The sequence below is a fragment of the Rosa chinensis genome, chromosome 7 (genome assembly GCF_002994745.2).
Source record: "Rosa chinensis cultivar Old Blush chromosome 7, RchiOBHm-V2, whole genome shotgun sequence".
In the NCBI taxonomy this organism is placed as follows: domain Eukaryota; kingdom Viridiplantae; phylum Streptophyta; class Magnoliopsida; order Rosales; family Rosaceae; genus Rosa; species Rosa chinensis.
The window spans coordinates 2855869-2876016 of NC_037094.1; the positions used below are offsets into that span (position 1 = coordinate 2855869).

Here is a 20148-nt window from a genome sequence, read left to right on the forward strand (position 1 = left end):
AAAACCAAGAACTCGACAGTTACTGTTCGCGCTACTGTTCACACTCTCAAACACCTTCAAATCTTCCTCCACCGATCAAAACAAGCTGCAACAAGGTTAGGAACACGTTCAGCACCTCACCAACAACCAAAACCCTCAAAGAATCCGGCCGGAAACAGGAGATCAAAGCAAATCCCGATTTTTCCCATTTCTGAAAATTTCCTCTTCAAATCTCAAATATCAAAACTACCCAAGGTGAAAAACTTACATGAGTAGGTAGAGAAGGAGGAGAGGATCACGCCATGCCAAGTGGTTTGTCTTGGGGTGGCCGGACGGCGGCAAAATCGCCGGAAAACCAGAAACGGCGCAAAGGAGAATAAAAGAAGAGGGGGAGGTCAGGTCTGTCCCTTCTTTGGCTGCTTTGACTTCTTTCTCCTCTATCCTAAAATGGAAATTCTTTTAAAACAACATCTATGAATAGTAACTTTGCATTTTTGTCTTAACTTTCCTGAAAAACTCCGATTTAGACAAACTATGTGTCCACGAACTCGATTTTTCGTATACTACGGCATTCTCGAGAAAATTCCCAACTTAACAGACAAAATAAAAAGTCAACTCCTCAGTCAAAACCGGTAAATGTAACTAGTAAAGATTTTAAGGCATGGGGCATTACAAGGGAGATCTCCATGAATTACACTATTGTACATAAGACGCTGAAGAGAACTCTATTATCCTTGATGATGCATTTGCGTATTCTATTGCTCAAGGAATCATAGAACATGATAATATTGAACCTCACTCTATTGAAGAATGTCAATGAAGAGCGGATTGGCCTAAATGGAAAGATGTGATCCAAGCTGAATTAGATTCACTAACAAAGAGACAAGTATTTGGGCCTATAACGCTGACACCCCCAAGTATAAAGCTTGTTGGCCATAAATGGGTCTTTGTTAGAAAGCGTAATGAGAAAAATGCGGTTGTTAGATACAAAGCCCGCCTTGTGGCGCAATGTTTCACACAACGCCCTGAAATCGACTACGAGGAGACATATTTTCCTCTAATGGACGTTATAACGTTTCGCTACCTTGTTAGTTTGGTAGTTTCCGAAAAACTTGACCTGCATCTTATGGATGTGGTTACAGCATATCTCTATGAGGATCTAGATTCAGAGATATATATGAAGGTTCCAGATGGACTTCAATTACCCAAATCAAGGGGCTCTAAACCACGAAGCGCGTTTTCTATAAAATTGAAACGCTCACTATATGGATTGAAACAATGTATAACCATCTAAGTGACTACTTGATTGGGAAGGGATACGTCAACAATGAAATATGCTCATGCGTGTTTATTAAAAGGACAAGTTCTGGATTTGCAATTGTAGTAGTTTATGTCAATAACATGAACTTGATTGGAACTCTAGATAAGTTAAAAGAAACTGCTAAGTACTTGAAATCCGAATTTGAGATGAAAGATCTTGGGAAAACACGGTTTTGTCTCGAATTAGAACTCGAGTACTGTAGTGATGGGATTATGATCCATCAATTAACGTACACTCAGAAATTACTAAGGCGCTTTAATGAAGATAAAGCAAAGCCTGTGAGTACTCCCATGATTGGCCGAAGTCTTGAGCTTGGAAAAGATCTATTTCATCCAAAGGATGAGGATGAAGAGTTGTTAGAGGTAGAAGTCCCCTACCTAAGTGCAATAGGCGCATTATTGAACTTAGCTCAATGCACAAGACCAGACATCTCATTCCCAGTGAACTTTTTAGCCAGACATAGTTCTGCACAAACATGCCGCCATTGGATTAGTATAAAGACAATCTTTCGATACTTGAGATGTATGATTGATATGAGCTTGTTTTATCCCTATAGAGAGAAAAGAAATGACGGAAGTATAGGATCGGACTCCACAAGGCAAAACGCCACCTTCCGTGATGTAGACGTCGGTGATGGCATCCATGGTGGCCAACGTTCTCCTCCTCCCCTCCATCAAAATGACAAAGATGTCTTGATGGGTTTTGCTGATGCAGGGTATCTCTCTTACCCTCACAAAAGTCACTCCCAAACGGGTTATGTCTTTACCATGAGAAGCACTGCGATATCTTGGAGGTCTATAAAGCAGACCCTTGTTACTATTTCCTCAAATCATGCAGAGATTATCGCTCTACATGAAGCCGTGCGAGAATGCATATGGCTAAAGTCTGTAGTTAGACACATTCGAGGAACTTGTGGTTTGAAATCTATCACAAATGAACTTAGCTACATGCATTTATGAAGATAATGCAGCTTGTATTGAGCAAATGAAATTAGGTTTCATCAAGGGCGACAACACCAAGCATATATCGCCTACGTTCTTTTACAATCAGCAACAACAAGCACTTCTAAATATTGAAGTGAATCAAATCCGATCAGAGGATAATGTAGCAGACTTATTTACTAAGTCGTTACCAAAATCCACCTTCGAGAAACATGTAAGGAGCATCGGATTAAGAAAATTATCCGAACTCCCATGATTGTAGCAATCAAGGGGAGGTATGATGTCTACATGTTCGATCTCGAAGAGTGAATGACGTGTTGTGCTCTTTTTTTCCTTCGACCAGGGTTATTTTTGTCCCACCGAGTTTTTGTTGCCTGGCAAGGTTTTTAGTGAGGCAACGATCAAAGCGTCATCACCAAGTTTAAACGACACAAAGGGGAGTGTTGAAGGATGTCAACATCATGTGTGCCTCTTCAAACTAGGGTTTAGTCCTAGAGTTGTAATAGGAGAATGTTCTAGATTTCCTAGTTATGTCTGGAGTGTACTCTATAAATCCCTATATAAAGGGCTCCTATTATCAATAATAATAACACACAATTTTCCCATCAATTCTCTCTGCAATTGCAGTTTACTACAACAGAGATATCCATTCATTGTTTTCTTGTACAATTTAGATTCTATGCATTGTAATCTGTTGGGGACATCCTTGAGTATGAATGTGTATGCAAATTTATGGATGATGTTCCCTATTCCCAAGATTAGGAGGTCGAGTTTTAGTAAAGGAGAAAAGTAAGAGTATTGTACCCAAGGGATTGAGTAACTCTACCCTAAGCTAGATTACCGCGAAAATAAAATCTAGAAAACACATGCGAGTCTATCTTTTTACAAATTAATAGTCTTGACCATTTGGAAGCCAAAACTATCAATAATGATATTTACAATGGTAAAGTGGTGAATCGGCTTGGTTGATTTTAATTATTTATAAAGTAAACCAAGTTGCACAAAAATAACTAAGCTAATAAAAATAAAATATAATAGAGACTTTGATCAATGAGATAAATAGGTTGTAAGGCATCACACCTAACCTCCTTTGTGCCAAATCTAAGTAACAAAATCTAACACGCTCATGTCAAGATGGAATCCCCCTCAGTTCTCTTAATTATCGAGTAACCAAGAAACAATTATACTAGAGAATGTATTTAAGCCACACCTTGATTATCGGACATAACTCTCCTACAAACCTTTTAGTTTCTACCTATTCCTTAATTATCGGACACAAGTAGACCTATGTAAATGCAAACTAAGATCCCTTGATTATCGGACACCTAAGCCACATCCACATGATAAGTCTAATTGTAAGCACCCAAGCAACCTTATTTGATTATCACAGGATTACCATTTCTACATTTGCAACATGCTTTAGTTTACTAAGTTTGTCAAGCCTAGCATACTTCCATGAAATTATCAACACTTACCAACCTTAGGTGACAAATCTAAGATGCATAAATCATGAACAATTAAACTAGAAAAGTAGAAATTCATGGCATGATCTATATTAAATTTAACAAAATAGTCTGTACACAAATTCGGCTAGGGCTAAACCATAGCCCCAAATTTATTCTACTCACAACTCATAGTTACATAAATCAAACCCATAAACATAATAACATCAAGAAAAAGAGAGGAAGAATAGAGAAAGTGGTTAGTTACCAAACTAGCTCCCCTTGATACAAAACTAGTGAGAGATGTCCCCGGCAACGGCGCCAAAAACTTGTTGGGGACATCCTTGAGTATGAATGTGTATGCAAATTTATGGATGATGTTCCCTACTCCTAAGATTAGGAGGTCAAGTTTTAGTAAAGGGGAAAATTAAGAGTATTGTATCCAAAGGATTGAGTAACTCTACTGTTAGGTCCATAATTACCTAGTAATTATTCCCCTAATCTTGCACTTTTGCTTAACATTTGCTTAACCTTTGTACCTGCTTTTCCTGAGTACTAGGCTCGAATCAGAGTTGTCCTTCTTCGTGTCGGCGGCCGTTATGGTCAGAAGGCCATCATCATCCTTCATTTCCGGACCAAATATCTTCCTTGATTATTTAAGATCCTTAATTTCTTCTTTAAATGGATGAACCTGTTTCCGAACCCGATTCGTGCATCGGGCTCTTACTTCTTCTGATTCTGCAAATCCTTCTTAGGAACACATTATACCCAGCTTGCTTGCATCTTCTTATTTGGGTTTTGGAGAAGAGTACAAGGAGATCTGAATTATGTTACATATGGAAGCTTTACAAAGATTTGGGGCTCGTTCATTTGCTATTTGGGCTTCGTTCTTGTCTTCTGGTCCTTACTACCTTGTGCTTCATATCAGTTCTAATCTAGGCTCCCAAAACAAAAAAGGAGCAGAAGCAGCAAGCAAAATCCTACAATTTTATCCATGAAAATGGAGAAGATGTAGGAGCTGCAGATGGAAGAGAGAGAAATAGATGAAGAAGAAGAAGAGAATAGTAAAAAAGAAATAGAGAGAGCTGGGTGTCCAGAGCAGAAGAGAAAGAGAGAGAGAGAGTTAGGTGTCCAAAGTAGGAGAGAAAGAGATTGTTGTCTGGAGTAAAAAACTAAAAAGACAACTTTACCCTTGAAAATATGTCAAGTGGCATGCCAATTAACGGAGTTATTGATGGCGTGTATGTAGTCGAGTTTTATAGTCCAGGTACCAAAGTGTAGTTAGTGTAAAGTGAGGCATGTTAATTCATAGTAACCTTTAGTTCAGGTACTGTTTGAAAATTCTCCCTTTCTAATAAGGAAGCCAAGTTGCTGAAATCGCAGAAATTCGCCCCTGAATTTGGTTCGTTTTCAATCCCTATTTGTTCTTCAATTTAGTATACATTGGTTGCTTTATATGGATTTATTGATGTGTGAGAATTGGGGCATTAGTTAAATGACAGATTCGGGTATGTCCAATTAGTGTGATTGAAGGTGAATAAATGATGTTTTATAGGTGGACATGAGGAATGTGAATATCGATGGTCTCCGTCCATAGATTGCTATTAGGGTTACTGAGCTTCTCGGTTCGAAGGTGAACTTCTTATTAACTTCATTTATGGTATTTTGGATCTAAAGGTAATTTGATGCATAATCTAAATCTTTTTTGTTCATGACTTCTATTATAAAAATTTGTCTTGTTGAGTGGAAGAGTTTGATCCAGGGGCGGATCTATGCACAGACTAGGACGGGCTCAAGCCCGTCCGAGATTTTTGGGCTAAAAAAAAAAATTAGATGTATACTCTTGTAACTCCCCACTCCGACAGTTCGAAGATGCCTCATGCTTCCGTCAATTTCAGATCCAGCCTCAAAAGCCTCGATGTCCATTTCCTGAAGCAAATCAAGCAATGACTCATCTCCCATTCTTGATTCTCCCAAGCCATAATCCCATCAGAAATCATTCCAGACAACCATGAAGCTGGAGAAAGGGGGGAGAGAGAGCAGCCCAAGGGCTGCCTCTGTTTTGGTGCGGCTCTGGAGTTTCAAGGAGAGAGAGAGTGGTCTCTTCGTCCTTCTGGTCTTCTGGAGAAAAAAAATGAGAGAGTCCTCAATTAAGGTGTGGCTGTAGATATTTGAGTGAGAAATGGGATAGGGCTGCCACATGGCAGCATGTGAGTGGGCAAGGGGAGAAAAAATAAAAAGGAAAGAAGAAGAGCACGTGCAGCATGCTTATTGTTTGTTTAATTGTGAATGGCATTATGAATTGGAACTATAAACTGGAGCTTGAGTCCATTATTATAGTAGCTAAAATCTATTGCTTTACAAGGTACTTTTTTCTTTTCTTTTCATTGTGCATATAAAATTGTGGCTTACGTTGTGCTATATGGAAATATCCAGTGAATGAGCGTGATAGTATTTGAACGTTTATTTTGTTGTTGATTTTGTTTTTTAGTTTTGTATAGATATGCATTTGAGGGGTAAGGCTCACTACGTCCTCTCCTGACTAGGTGTACCTTTTTTTTTTAAATTAATAAAATTCTCTCGCATCGTCGATATTTTTTTTGTTTAAGAAATCCAGCCCGTCCAAGGTTTCATTCATGGATCCGCCTCTGGTTTGATCCGCTCCTTCTGCCATGAAATTACACAGTGGAGATTAGAAGTTAATGTGAAATGGAATTTTATTTTTCTGCTATGTTTACTTTGCCTGAAGGAATTCCCGACATTTTATATTATGCAAGGCAAGTATTACCTCTAGAACTGTGTTGATCATTCTGGCTGGAAGGTTCAAGGGCAAGAGGATTGTCTTTTTGAAACATCTTTCTATTGCCTTGCTTCTGGTCACTGGTAAGTTTTGTTTTTAGCTTTTATGATCAAATTGTAGCAGGGAACATGTTTCGAGTCGGTTTAGCAAGAAAGATTAGAAGGTTTGAGTTTTTGCAGGTAGCTTGAATCATTGGCCTTATGTGGTTCTGTTAGATATAAAATGCATAATGTCTCTCCCTATTACAAATGGACATTCATGGATTGCTTCAGATTTTTTATTACAGTTAACAACCTGTATTATCATTTTCTATGGTTGGTGTGCATGAGTTTTTGTTGTCCTGTGATCTTTCATCAGTTAATAATCTCAGGATCATCAGGAGGTTTGCAAGTCCTTTTTTTTTTTTTTTTTTTTTGTGAATAACAAAAATTTGTGTGATAGAGCGGACAAGGAGTCCACCAATAAACACAAGCATACCATGACCAATATAAGAGCAAAACTAATCAAAATGCTGCAGCTTTCCAGTCTAACTGATATCTAATAGAGTTATGGCCCTCAAGCGTTTAAAGATTCTTCTGAAATTAATCTGAGTGGGAGACAATTCTTGAGAAGTATGCATGTGTTAACTGTAATCTCTATGCTAAAAATGTTTGGGGGTGATAATGCTTTACAAGGTTGAATCATTTATGTCATAACTTTTTGTGTTCATGCTGATTCTGGTTGTGAAGAAAGGTCCAAGTTGAGTTGCCGGTAGTAAAGGATGTAAAGAATAGTCCGTATCCATGACGGACTTATTCTTTAAAAAAAAAATCAATTTATGTGATCATTGATCATGCATAAAGGGCCTCTTCAAGTAATGTTTGCCTGCCTCCAAATTAAATAATAGAAAACAACCAATTCTTTCCATTATTGATTTTGTAGGCAGCTGAAGAAGAAAGGCTACATGAGGCGTTTGAAATGCAAAGGAGAAAGCTTCCAGCCAAATTGCACTCAAAATCTTTTTATTTCAATGTCATTACTCTTGGAACTCCATTTATGGTTGTTCTGTCAATTGGATTCACCGATGGAAAATTGTCCTTTTCTAATTGCATTATGACTATTTTGCAGACAAGAGATTTTAGATATACTCCTTGGTTTTAGATGGATCCAATTGAAAACAAGGATCTGTCTATTGTAATTGCTACTTTATTATGTATAAACTTCAGGAAAAAAAAACCCCCCCGCAGCGTCTCGCGGAATTTGTGACTAGTCCTAACTAATCCATGAAGCCAAAGGCCTTTATCCTTCATATCTCTTCTTTTTGTTTGGTTATGTATATACCACCTTAGCTAATTTTAACTCAAAACTCTTTGCTTACTACGTTGAGTTATCACATAAGAGAGGCACCCTACTTCGTTATAAACTTCTAATTGATACACCCTACCTCTAACCTCTTCAGATTATTGATATACATATATATATATATATATATATATATATATAATTATTAATAATTATCTTCAGTCTCCCTTCAATGGCTGTAAATTGGAGGTTAATAAACCGGGCTTAAACCTCTACACTATTCTGAGGTTCTACTTGCAAACTGATCGACCATCATTTAACTTCTGCAAACACATGCACAAGGAAAGAGATGTTGCTTAGTTTAGTACCAAGTCCACACACACACACACACGGTCTGCAGAAACTAGTTACCAAAGAACACAACTTAGACATGGTCCCTAAAACCTAGGTATTTTCACTAAAAAACTGGAGAAACTAAATAGGCATCATAATCGACGATATCGATCAAATATTACGATTGACGGAATCCCTCGTGTCATATGTCCCTTGCCTGCTGAAGATGCAGTCTGTACGAGCTTCTTGTCCAAGACATGGAAAAGCTATTGGGACTCTCCACAACAGTCTCATTTTGATCTTGATATTGTTGTAAAGTCACCGGAGGATGTCGTAGCTTTTATTGATAATTTTTTTTGATTACAAGGAAGCCCGAAGGCAAAGGACAAAAACCTAAAACACAATTAGTCTTGGTTTGGACAAACCCAATAGATCAGCTTCCAGAAGAGGCACAACATCAGTAGGAGGAGAGCTAAAGAATCTGCATCCAGGCTCAAACCCATGCCCAATATTTGCTAACAAATCAGCCACTGAATTACATTCTCTGTAAACATGGATAAGGGACACATTCCAATCCCTACTCAAGAGTTCCTGACAACTTGCCACAATACTATAAAGAGGATGGAGATGAGCAATGGGAGAGAGAACCAACTTAACCGCAACAAGTGAATCCATTTCAATTTTCAATTGTCTACACTCATTCTGCCAAGCCATTTCCATTCCTTTAAGAAGCCCCCAAAGTTCAGCCTCAACAACTTGACCAATGCCCAACTTGACAGCAAATCCATTCATCCATTCCCCCTTATCATTTCGAAGGGCTCCTCCAGCACAAATAATCCCTGTATTTTTGTGACAACTACCATCAACATTTAACTTAAACCAATCCTTAGGCGGAAAATGCCAACACAGCTGAGCCATCAGTCTTGGAGGTTTAGCATGTGTAATCATATTTGCTTCAAAATAATCTCTGGTAGACTGATGAATGATTAAACTAGGCCAAACTGGAAATTTAAAAGTATGATCCATGATGATGCTACACCTCCATTTCCAAATATACCAAAGCCCCATAGCAAAATAGCAACACCAAGGAACCTCGTAATGCATTATCACAGAGGATTTTAAATTGACAAGCAACCAATCATTGAAAGGAAGAGTGTAAGATGAGGAGAACTCACTTGTAGGATGGAGGGCAGGCCAAATCCTCATAGAAATATTGCAGTCTTTGAAAAGATGGTTCAAGGATTCCAGTGGGAAGCCGCATCTTGGACAACGAGTATCAGTAGCCAAACCTCTACGAACTCTGCCGTCATTCGTTAGCAATCTATCATGCACAAGGGTCCATAAAAAGGTTTTCACCTTATGAGGGACTTGAAGCTTCCAAATAAAGTTCCATAGCCATGGTTGGTGTTCCAAGTACAAAAAAAGAGAGTGATAAGCAGTATTAACAGAAAAGTTACCATTCTGTGATAACCTCCAAATGATCGTGTCATCACCACTGCGAATACCTCCTGCATGCATACTCAAAATTTTTAACTTCACATCCTCAGATAAAAATTCTTGCACCCGGTGTAAATCCCATCCACCACAATAAACATCACACACTCTTAGCCCTTCGACATTGGGAGGAATAGGCTTCAAAGCTATAGCAGCCAAAACACCAAGACCTGTCCAATTATCATTCCAGAAGGAAATTTGCGTCCCAGATCCAATCCTCCATTTAGACCCCTGAGGGAGCAGTTGAGCTCCATAGAGGATGCCTTTCCAAGTACTAGAACTAGAAGGAAAAGGTGATGTTAGCTTTCGCAAAATGCAATCATCTTTGAGATATTTTTTATTCAAAGCCTGGGCCCACAATCCTTATTCCTGTTGCAGAAGCCTCCATCCTGTTTTAGCTAGCACAGCCTGATTCATCATACATGTCTTCTTCAGACCCAAGCCACCATAACATTTAGGTTTACAGACTGTATCCCACTTCACAAGATGAATTTTCTTCTGTTCTTCAGTGTGCCCCCAAAGAAAGTTCCTGTTCAAACGATCAAGAGTATTACAAATGGACATAGGAAGTCTTACTGATTGCATAGTATAAATTGGTAGTCCAGCTGTAACCGATTGAATTAAGGTGTGTCTCCCAGCCATCGAGAGGGTGTGACTTTTCCAAGAAGTGAGTCTGAGTTGGACCTTCTCCACTAGGCCTTTATAAGTCTCAGGGGTAACTCTTGAGTGTAACAGAGGCACTCCAAGATACTTCCCTAAGTCATCAGTTAATGGAGAACCACAAATGTCTGATAATTGAGTAGCAAGCCCTTCCTCAGTATTTGGAGAACAGAAAAGGGAGGATTTTTCAAAACTTACTTCTTGGCCTGAATTTAAGCAGAAGCAATCAATACAAGAACGCATTACCTCAGCTTGAGAAAGAGAAGCCTCTGCAAATAAGATCAAGTCATCTGCAAAGAAAAGATGGGAGACAGCAGGGCCATTTCTAGAGATTTTCACCGGTTTCCAAGTACCTTGTTCTACTTGAAAATTAATTAAATGAGAAAGCTTCTCCATACATAAGACAAACAGGTAAGGGGACAAAGGATCACCCTGTCTTAGCCCACTCTCTGGACTGATATTTTCAGTGGCTTCTCCATTAATTATGACTCTGGAATTGACAGAGGTAAAACACTGAATCATCAGCTGTAATAATTTACCCCGAATACCCACTTCCCATAGCACACTTTTAATAAAATGCCACTGTAGCTTGTCATAAGCTTTAGCAAGATCAATCTTCCAAGCCATAAACCCAAGGTTCCCTCGGGAGTTTCGAAACTTATGCAAAAGCTCTTGAGCTACAATAATATTGTCAGTAATATTTCGGCCAGGAATAAAACTAACCTGAGTAGGAGAGACTAGCGTACTCATCATGGGCCTTAATCTTTGCACAATGATCTTTGAGACCACTTTATACAAAGTGTTGCAAAGGCTAATCGGTCGCATCTGCTTCATGGAGAGAGGGCTTGCCACTTTGGGAATTAAAGCAATGAGCGTGTTATTCAGGTTCTCAGGGAGCTCACATTTATCAAAGCACTCTTTAACCATCTTAATAATGTCATCTTTGCATGTTGACCAATGAGCCTGGAAGAACTTTGCAGGAATTCCATCAGGGCCGGGAGCTTTGAGCCCACCAATGGAGAACATACTACTCTTTATTTCTAATTCAGAAACATCACGACTGAGGTCACCAAGATCGCTTGGATCAATTCTTGGGAAACGATTAGGAATAGCGTCACTTACTCCTAAAGTATTCTTTTCTCTGAATAATCCCTTGAAATAGCTAACAGCAATAGAATGCAGATCATTTCTGTCAGTCCTCCAAGTGCCATACTCATCTTCAAGCCCTTCGATTCTGTTTCTTCTTCTACGAATAATGGTGGACAGATGAAAGAATTTGGTGTTCTTATCCCCCTCTCTCAGCCATGTATTTCTCGATTTTTGTTTTCAGAAAATCTCTTCACTGGACAAAATCTCATGATATTCTTTCATCAATTCCTTCTCCAGATTCACAAGAAAAGGAGACTTCCTTTGGCAGAGGACCTTTTGAATACCCGCAAGGCGAGCAATCAATCTTCTTTTTTTCCTAAAGATATTCCCAAAAACTTCCACATTCCATCTCTTCACTGCATCTGTAAACAAGACCATTTTGTTGGAGATTGAAACTTCCTCCATAGACCAATTTTGCTTTGCAAATTCTCCAAACCCCGAGTGATTCAGCCACATTGCCTCAAAACGGAAAGGTTTGAGAGTTAGAGAAGGAGTTTGAGCTCTACTCAAACTAAGAAAAATAGGACAATGATCAGATTTAAGTCTTGCAACGTGCTGAACAAAAGCATCTGGGAACTCATGTCTCCACGAAATATTACAAATGCCTCTATCCAATCTCTCCAAAATCTCTTCCCCATTTCTGGTAGCCTTCCAAGTGAAATCAGCACCAATGTAGCCCATATCAATCATGAAGTTTCTGTCAACCCAAGTTGCAAAACTACCCCCACCAAGAACAGCTCGTCCCCCTTGTTTATCCGCATCTGAAATTAACTCATTAAAATCACCAGCAATAAGCCAAGAGATAGAACAATGGGAGTTAAAATTATCCAAACAGGACCATAACTCTTCACGTAAAACAGGATCAGGACTCGCATAAACAGCAGTGAAGAACCATTTCTTATCTGCAGATTCAGTGACAAGAGAGGTAATAGACTGAAAATTACTATCCACCACTTCAATTTTCACATGTCGTTCATCCCATAAAAGCCAAAGACCACCAGAAAATCCATTAGCATCCTCAATAGCAAAAGACGAAAAGCCCAAAGATTTTGCAACATTTTTAGCTTTGTCTCCACTAATTCGAGGCTCAGAAATCGCCAAAACATTAAATCTATATATTCTTCTCAAATCCTGAATAATATCAGGCAGTTTGGAGTCTGCAGCACCTCTTACATTCCAATATAAGATACTCGACATGATAACAAAGTTTTAAGAGAGTGAAAGCCAAGGGCATAACCCTATCCATGCGTAGTTATAGTTTCCTCCATGGAAGAAGAAACTACACCTACCATATCTGCATTAGAACTACCATCTTCAGAAATAATATCTTTACTTACCCCAGATGAGCTAGCACACACCAATGACATTGTACCGCCCATGAAAACATTCTCATCCTTCCCCAGTAGAGTACTCACAACATCATTTGGGTCAGGGGCCTTTGAGGGAGAAGGAGCAGATGAGTTAAGAGCCTGTGAAACAACTTGTGGTTGAATAACAAAGGGTCTAACAGCAATTCCATTGGTTACATCTTTTAGGGCTTTCCTTTGTCGGGTAGGCTTCTTCAAAACTCTCCCCTTAACCTGACTTGGATCAGCATCACTTGTTGCTCGCTCAGTAATAGGGAGAAAGGTAACCTGAGCAGCTTGTTCAGCCGTAGCAGCTTTGCTTTTATTTTTTCCTCTGGATTTGACTGATAGTTTCACATTCAGCATTGGCTGATTACTTTGCTCAATCTCAACTGAGCTTTTCTTCATACTAGTTTTCCCTTGGACTGGTTTCCATGTCTTTGGAATGGCAGGGCTGCTTGTCGATGCCACTAGTCCGGCTGAAGGAACAGATGATCCTTCAATGTCATTTGCAAGCACTTGGAACCGAGACCCTTGATTGTCTACCTTCCTGCTACCAGAGGATTCATTCTTCAAATTATTCTTCTTTTTCTTATAGCTCACATCATTCCATGGCCCAAGGCCTACCACATTGGTACCATCTACATCTTTTACCATTTCAGCAATACTCTGATCCACCGGAGAATTGGAGACAGGAGCTGTCGGTTCCCTGGATACAACATTCTCATCGGTAGCAGTTTTGGTTGATATAACAGTGGCACTATCCTTCTCTTTGCTTTCTGGACAGTTTGCTTTTGTGTGCCCAACAATACCACAATTATAACAGAAAGTGGGCATACATTCATACTCTATTCTATACCAAGTGTTCTTCACCTGTAATTCAGCTCGCAAAGGTTTCGCTAAATCCAATTCAACACAAATTCTTGCATACTTACCTCTTGCTTGAGCAGCAGTATGCAGGTCCACTTTAACAGTCTCACCAAGGAGATTACCAATCTGAGTAAGAGAATCAAGCTTGAAATAACGGATATCCAGTCCAGCAATCCGCACCCAAACAGCTAGATGGGTAACACGATGGTTCATTGAATCAAAATCAGACTTCCATTTTTGCAGCGCCACATATTGTCCCGCAATCATCAGTGGTCCACCTGTTAGCACAAATTCCATATCTTCCTTCAACACAAATTTGACAAGAAAGAAATCATTGGGGATATCAATGAGAACCCAAGGACCTTTCAAATTCCATCTTGATTTGAGGCGATTCAGGAGAAAATTGTAGGTCATGGGCCTACCCAGCGGTTTGAGCACAATAGTATAACGCCAAGGCTTGCATAAATCCTCTTCCACCTTATCAGAAAATTGAATTGATGGACCTCGCTCCAATTCACAAACCGTATAATCAGCCGCTGTGATTGGAGAGATAGCATCCAACCCCCTGACAGAGGGATCACAAACCTCAGTCCCAATCAGTGAGGCTTTGAAGTTCAGAGCTACCGGGATGGGCGCCGGTTCCGGTGAAGCCATCTCCATCTCAGACATGCTCCCTACTGTTTCAAGTCGTGCTCTCTTCTTCCCATCAGAGACATTAGTAGTAGCGTCTCCACCACTCTTCTCACGGGAAGACGAGGCAAAGACGAAGGGAAAGGCCGACGTCGCCACGGTGACAACGTCGTCTAGCTCTGAGGTCGGCCTTCAAGACCCACGGTGGTTTTGCTCTTCCAAAGTCTGCCGGCAGAAATCACAGCAGCAGAGCTTCAGAAACAGCAAGCTCCAGATCCAGCTCCTGTCGGCAGATCTACTGTAGCAGCACGCGAAGCTCAGAGCATCTTTGCTACTGTAGCAGCACGTTCGCAACTTTCTCTCTCTATTGTGGCAAGAATTTGATAGTGGGGACAAATATGCTCGCAGCTTTTATTGATAATTCATTGAGCATACTTCAACATTATCCATTTAAAACAGATAGTTTATTTTACACTGAGAGCAAAAGCAATATAAATCTGTGATGAAATAGACGATTGGTTAAAGTTGACATTCAGACACTAATATGTGTCAAAAACTCGTTGCTCTAATTTTATGATGGAAGCTACCGATCAAGGTACGTACAAATTTCTTCCTGCTAGGTTGGATTTTGGGTCACTAGTTGTGCTAAAGTTAGTCAGTAAAATTGTATTCCAATCAGAGACTTGATTCATGGAGCAGGTTTAGGTGCCTTAGGCTATCTCTAGCTATGGAGAGCATCTCCAACAGAGTAGTTAAATTTGATTTTTAGCTATATGTAACTATTTTTAAAGCAAAATTCAACTCTAACAGAGAATTGTTAGCTAAAATTGTTACTTTAGCCAGAGAATTCTGCATAGCTAAATCAAAAGTTATATTTTTCTCTCATATTTTGTCCACATGTCATTTTACGATTCGATAAAACATACATATCATTTACAAATAGCTACTATTGCTGGAGCAACATTGTTAAATCAATAGCTATATTTCACAACTTTAGTTAAATTTAAGAGTAAATTAGATATAAACCCAAAAATATAAGCTTCTATTGAGAAAAACCCATAGATATTTTTTTTTCAATTTACACCCATTCTACATAAGCAAACCTTCCATATAGAGTATATGTCTATAATTAATAGTTTTTTTCTCATTCTTTGATATATCTAATATGCCCTTCTGATTATGGAGAGTTAAATTAAGTATCTTGCTTAATCTTATCATCCATTTGAATTTGAAATATTAAGCTAAAAAATCAATTCATTTTGACTTTATCATAATCAATTACGTCCTTAATTTCTTTCTTACTTTATATTTTGATTACTGACTTGAGTATATCTATATATGCTCATTACAATAGTAGTTCATTTCCAGCACAAATTTCAATTCTTGTTTTCCTTATATGTAGGTATTTTCTTTTCGAATAGATTTTCAATTTTCTTTTCCTTGATGGGGTCAATTATTGTTTCAAAAGATGGGAAGAGATTTTGATTCAATCACTGGGAGAAAATGTTTTTCTTGCTTGAAAGAAAGGGTGGGGGGCAAGCAGGTATGATACTTCTTGCTTGTGTCTCTGAAGAACAACTAAAGAAATGTTCTTAAAGAAAAGAAAAGGATTCGAGATGGGGTCAAGAAATGGGGAAAAAAACTTTTGTTATTGTGTTTTCACTCATAGGCTCACATTCGGTGCCTCTCTATATATATTCTCGAAAGATTTCTAATTGTAAGGTATGTATCTTGTTCTTGGATTACTTTCTTCTTCTTTTTAGGTATATATATTGTCATATTAATCCCATGATAGCTTTTTACTCTCAACTACTACATTTCTAATTTACCTACTAAGTAATTAGATGTAAGTGAGGCTTGAATACCATAAACTTTCAAGCTAAAAAAAGGTCGTATCTTCTATGATCATAGGTATAATATAGTAGAAAACCTAATAAAGAGGTATGAAATATATAAAAAAATGATTGTAATATAGAGGTGTCCGTGTCATACAAAGAAAATAAAAAGAAACCTCCTATATATCAGATACATACTTGGAATCAAATTAACTAGAAAAAGTGTTATGATGATCAGGTACCTTATTATATAGGTATGCATATAGGTATAATATACAAACTTTCAACCTAATAAACATAGTCAACCCGCAATGATAGAATACTTAAGAAAGAGGTTGATGTTAAAAATGATTCTAATAAATGGAAAATTCTAGCATATGTTGACGTATGCCATACATCAAGTTTTTTGAATATTTTAGACCGTTAGATTTAATTAAAAGTTGAATATATCTGATGGTCAGAAATATTCAATAGTAGTGACCTGCTTACCAGGTAGCCTTTATAAACTTTTTTTTTCTTTTTCAAAATTCTGAATTACATATCTACAATGAAATTTAAAAAAAAAAAACCCTAAATTGAAAAAGAGGAGAAGACGAGGAAAAGTGGAAGAACGACAGTTTGTTCATGTACAAAGCGAGAAAGAACGACCACTAGAGGAGAAGACGAGGAAAAGAGGAAGAAAGACAGTTTGTTCATGTACAAAGCAAGAAAGAACAACCACTACAACTGGATGTTTCAATCAATACTCAGGTAAGTAGAATCCTTTTCTGTTTGTTCGTCTTCTCCTTTCATGTTGTTTGATGGCAGACGAATTCTACCTTCTATGTAAGGTTTGGAGTGTTTTCTGGTTTTCTTTGTACTGTTCTCTCACTCACAAATCAAGAAGGCGCGTAGGTGGGCGAGAGTGGGTCGTAGATACGGTGCAGAAGCGAGAGGGAGAGTGTGGGAGTGGCGGGGTGATTGGGGAAAAAGGGTTAAGCTAGGGTTAAAAAATACTGACGCTACTGTGTTTATCTCTATCTCTACTACTTTATCTCTGATTAGTTATAAAGGGTCGATGGAATTCTTCGATTATAAGACTTTAAAGTTTAGCTGGTAGGTTGCGCCATTATCATTTAGATGATAAATGATAATGGTGATCAGTTCTTGTTGACTTGATTGAAGAATAAGACATCTTGGTGGCTTTTAGTTCATGTATATCAGGGGCCTTAGCTTGACTTTTTTTTTTTCCCCCTTTCCGTGCTGGAGGCAATGGCTTCTGCTGGTGGACATCATAGTCCCATCATTGGCAAACAAAATCTGAAACTTTAGATGGCAACAAAATCTGAAACTTTGGATGGCTAGAGACTTATGTTTGCAACTAACTTTCCCATTAATATGAATGTTCTGATAATGTGCAAACATACAATACAACTGTTGTTGACACAGCTTGTAAAAAATATATTGTTCTACTTATAGGTTAACCTAGCTACATTTGATCTGTCTGCTGAAAAGAGGTGTTGGTGTTCGTCACCACATATCAGCTGGGTTGTGGTTCCAAATGGATGTTGCTCATTTATCTAATAGTCTGCTCAAGCATTTTTCTGATGTTTTGTATACCAACTATTTCTACTTGCACTGTAACCTGTAACAGCTTTCTACAATTTGACCACAAAATCTGATCATATGCCTTGTATTTGATTCCAACTTGGCACAAAGCAGTCTTGACTTTTCACTTACGGTTTAGAGCCCCTCATGGGCTTATGGCAAACCTTTGAACTCGAGAAACTTTTTCAAATCTGATCATTTGTGTCAGTCTGTTTGCATCCACTTCTTGGAGGGTCATATACGTTGGTTAAGCTATTTCATTCAATGAAGTGGAAGTCTGAGCTCGAACCCACTCCAACTTTTTTGCATTAGTTCTGTAGCCATTAGCACAAACTTATGTAGTAAATATGGAGACTTTTCTAAAATATATAAGATAGATATTCATCATAGCATTCAGAATTACATGCACATGAAATTCTGAATGCAAATACGTACACATTTGTAGTGCAAGGAATCTCTGACTTCTTAGACTTGAAGTTCACATTTTGGATACACAGGAGAAAAGGAAGGAAATTATTTACAAATTAAAAACTAACAATAAGATAATTACAAATCGGCATCATCTGAAACACCCGAGGCATCTCAGACAACCCAATTCTCCTTCAAAAGGTTACAGTTTTCCTCCCATGACCCATGTATTATTAATGTTCAAGTGGATATGACATGATTATGGAATTTGAAAATAAAATTTTATTTAAAGGGATAAAAGATAAAGTTAAATCTTGATGGATTATGGTTTATTCATGATTAGCTGCTACCATAGATCTTTGTATTGGGTATGTATAAAAGCTTACTGCTTCTATTTCAACGAAAGTATAAAACTGTTCAAATGCTATTCCAATGAAAATGTCAAACTCTTTCTTATCCTTGCACGCACATATAAAAACATTTATCCTCATGATTTGTTTGCTCCTTTTGCTTTGGTTGATATTCTCCCTTCTTAATGAGGATTTTGCAGTACCTAATTTGCTTTTTTGTTCTCTGTAACCAAAGTTGATTTTGTACCATAACGTACAGAAATCTAACAATAATGACATTCTGTAATTAGTAATTTTCTGATAGACGAAAAACTCTATGTAATTGCTCGTAAGCGTTGAATGGCTGTGTTTTTATGTTTGGTAAATCTGTGCTATTGTTTGGTTGGAAGTTGTTACATTGGTATATAATTTCTCTAATATGTAGGTGATCTGTTGAAACTAGCATCGTTAATGACATTAGTATTTTTTTTTTTTTTAATAACACATTATGATCACTTTTAGGACTCCTCCATTGTGATTCTTAACTGATTGATGTCTTGTTATAGTTTGATCACCAATCATGATACCAAACAGAAGAATTAAGTTGATATGTTAATAGTGCATTATTTTACCGAGTTTTCTCAATCAAAAGTATAAATAACATGAAGATGAAAGCGTAGACTTTTGTGTGGTGTGCTTATATTTATATGTAGTATTTGATATCTGCGATATGTTATTGAAAGTGGAGAACCTTATTTGGCATCAAGAGCATAATGGTTTAGATAGGTTATAGTATTTTTCTCTTGGAGAATGGTTTGGGCTAGAAAATTAGACCAAACATAATGTCAGTTGATTATGGTTTGTTAATACTTGGGTAATATTTGCATTGTTGCAGGCATGGATGGATCCTATGAACCTTCAATATCTGATATTGGTTTGGTGTCCCAAAGTTCGATAAATGGAAGTGACTGTAATGAAATGCAATATAAGGGAGTTCGGTATGATAAGTTGTCTACAGAAGATTTTAAAGGGCAGGAGTTCAAGACTGTGGAGGAAGTTGAGTCCTTTTACAATGCTTATGCAAAGGCCATGGGTTTTGATGTTAGAAGTGACTACAAGAGATTAAGTATACGCATAATAGGGAGAGTCACTTCATTGCGGTTGGTTTGTTCTGCTCAAGGGAAAAGAAGAGAAGAGTACATGAGTAACAAGAAAAGAGTTCGCAAGCCAAAGAAAGAAACAAGATTCAATTGTCCATGCTTGTTCAAAGTAAGGTACCGTTCGAATATTAATGCCTATATTGTTGATGATTTCATAACAATCCACTCACATCAGCTTGCACAAGCACATGAGTCGCATCTTCTTCGATCACACAGATCAGTTGAAGATCATCATTTAGCACTGGCCACATCTATGCAGAGAGTGTCTGTTAAGCCTTGTCATACATATGAATACATTGTTGATAGATCAGGAGGTTTTAAGAATGTCGGGTTTACACCCCTGACAAAGAGTAATGTATCTGGTTAACTGACTATCAAATCAAAGGTTTCTTAAGTTCAATGCAGAAATAAAAATAAAAAATAAAAAAAACTTCATGGGATTTGATAGTGAAGTACCTTTTGTTTTTGTGCCAGGTTGGATTGTGTTGCAAGTTGCAACTGATAGTTGGACATTGTGAAAAGAAAGAGTGAGTATGAAGGTCTTGAGGTTAAGTTTCGGGCTTTGGAAGGCAAAAAGCTTGCG

At 38.0% G+C, this 20148-nt stretch overlaps 1 protein-coding gene and 1 long non-coding RNA gene across 2 annotated transcripts; one reads left to right on the forward strand and one right to left on the reverse strand.

Moving 5' to 3' along the window:
• Nucleotides 1-5337: 5337 nt before the first annotated feature.
• Nucleotides 5338-7511, forward strand: LOC121050839. The gene is made up of 3 exons (XR_005804169.1): nt 5338-5360; nt 6461-6566; nt 7405-7511. It is a non-coding gene; the product is annotated as an uncharacterized LOC121050839 (long non-coding RNA).
• A 979-nt stretch (nt 7512-8490) lies between these two features.
• LOC112176367 lies at nt 8491-12597 on the reverse strand. The gene is made up of 4 exons (XM_024314242.1): nt 11600-12597; nt 10014-11497; nt 9555-9761; nt 8491-8936 (listed from the first exon to the last, which is right to left on the reverse strand). The coding sequence occupies exons 1-4, from the start codon at nt 12595-12597 to the stop codon at nt 8491-8493; spliced, it is 3135 nt and encodes a 1044-aa protein (XP_024170010.1).
• Between the last annotated feature and the right edge of the window lie 7551 nt (nt 12598-20148).

Excerpts from the sequence above, each read along its gene's own strand:
- LOC112176367 (XM_024314242.1), bottom strand. The coding sequence starts at position 12,597 with ATGTCGAGTATCTTATATTGGAATGTAAGAGGTGCTGCAGACTCCAAA. Across the intron at positions 9,762-10,013 it reads CTTGGGTCTGAAGAAGACAT|GTCTTGGTGTTTTGGCTGCT; the intron begins GTATGATGAATC and ends ATAATTGGACAG. Across the intron at positions 8,937-9,554 it reads TTGGAGGTTATCACAGAATG|GGATTATTTGTGCTGGAGGA; the intron begins GTAACTTTTCTG and ends ACAAAAATACAG.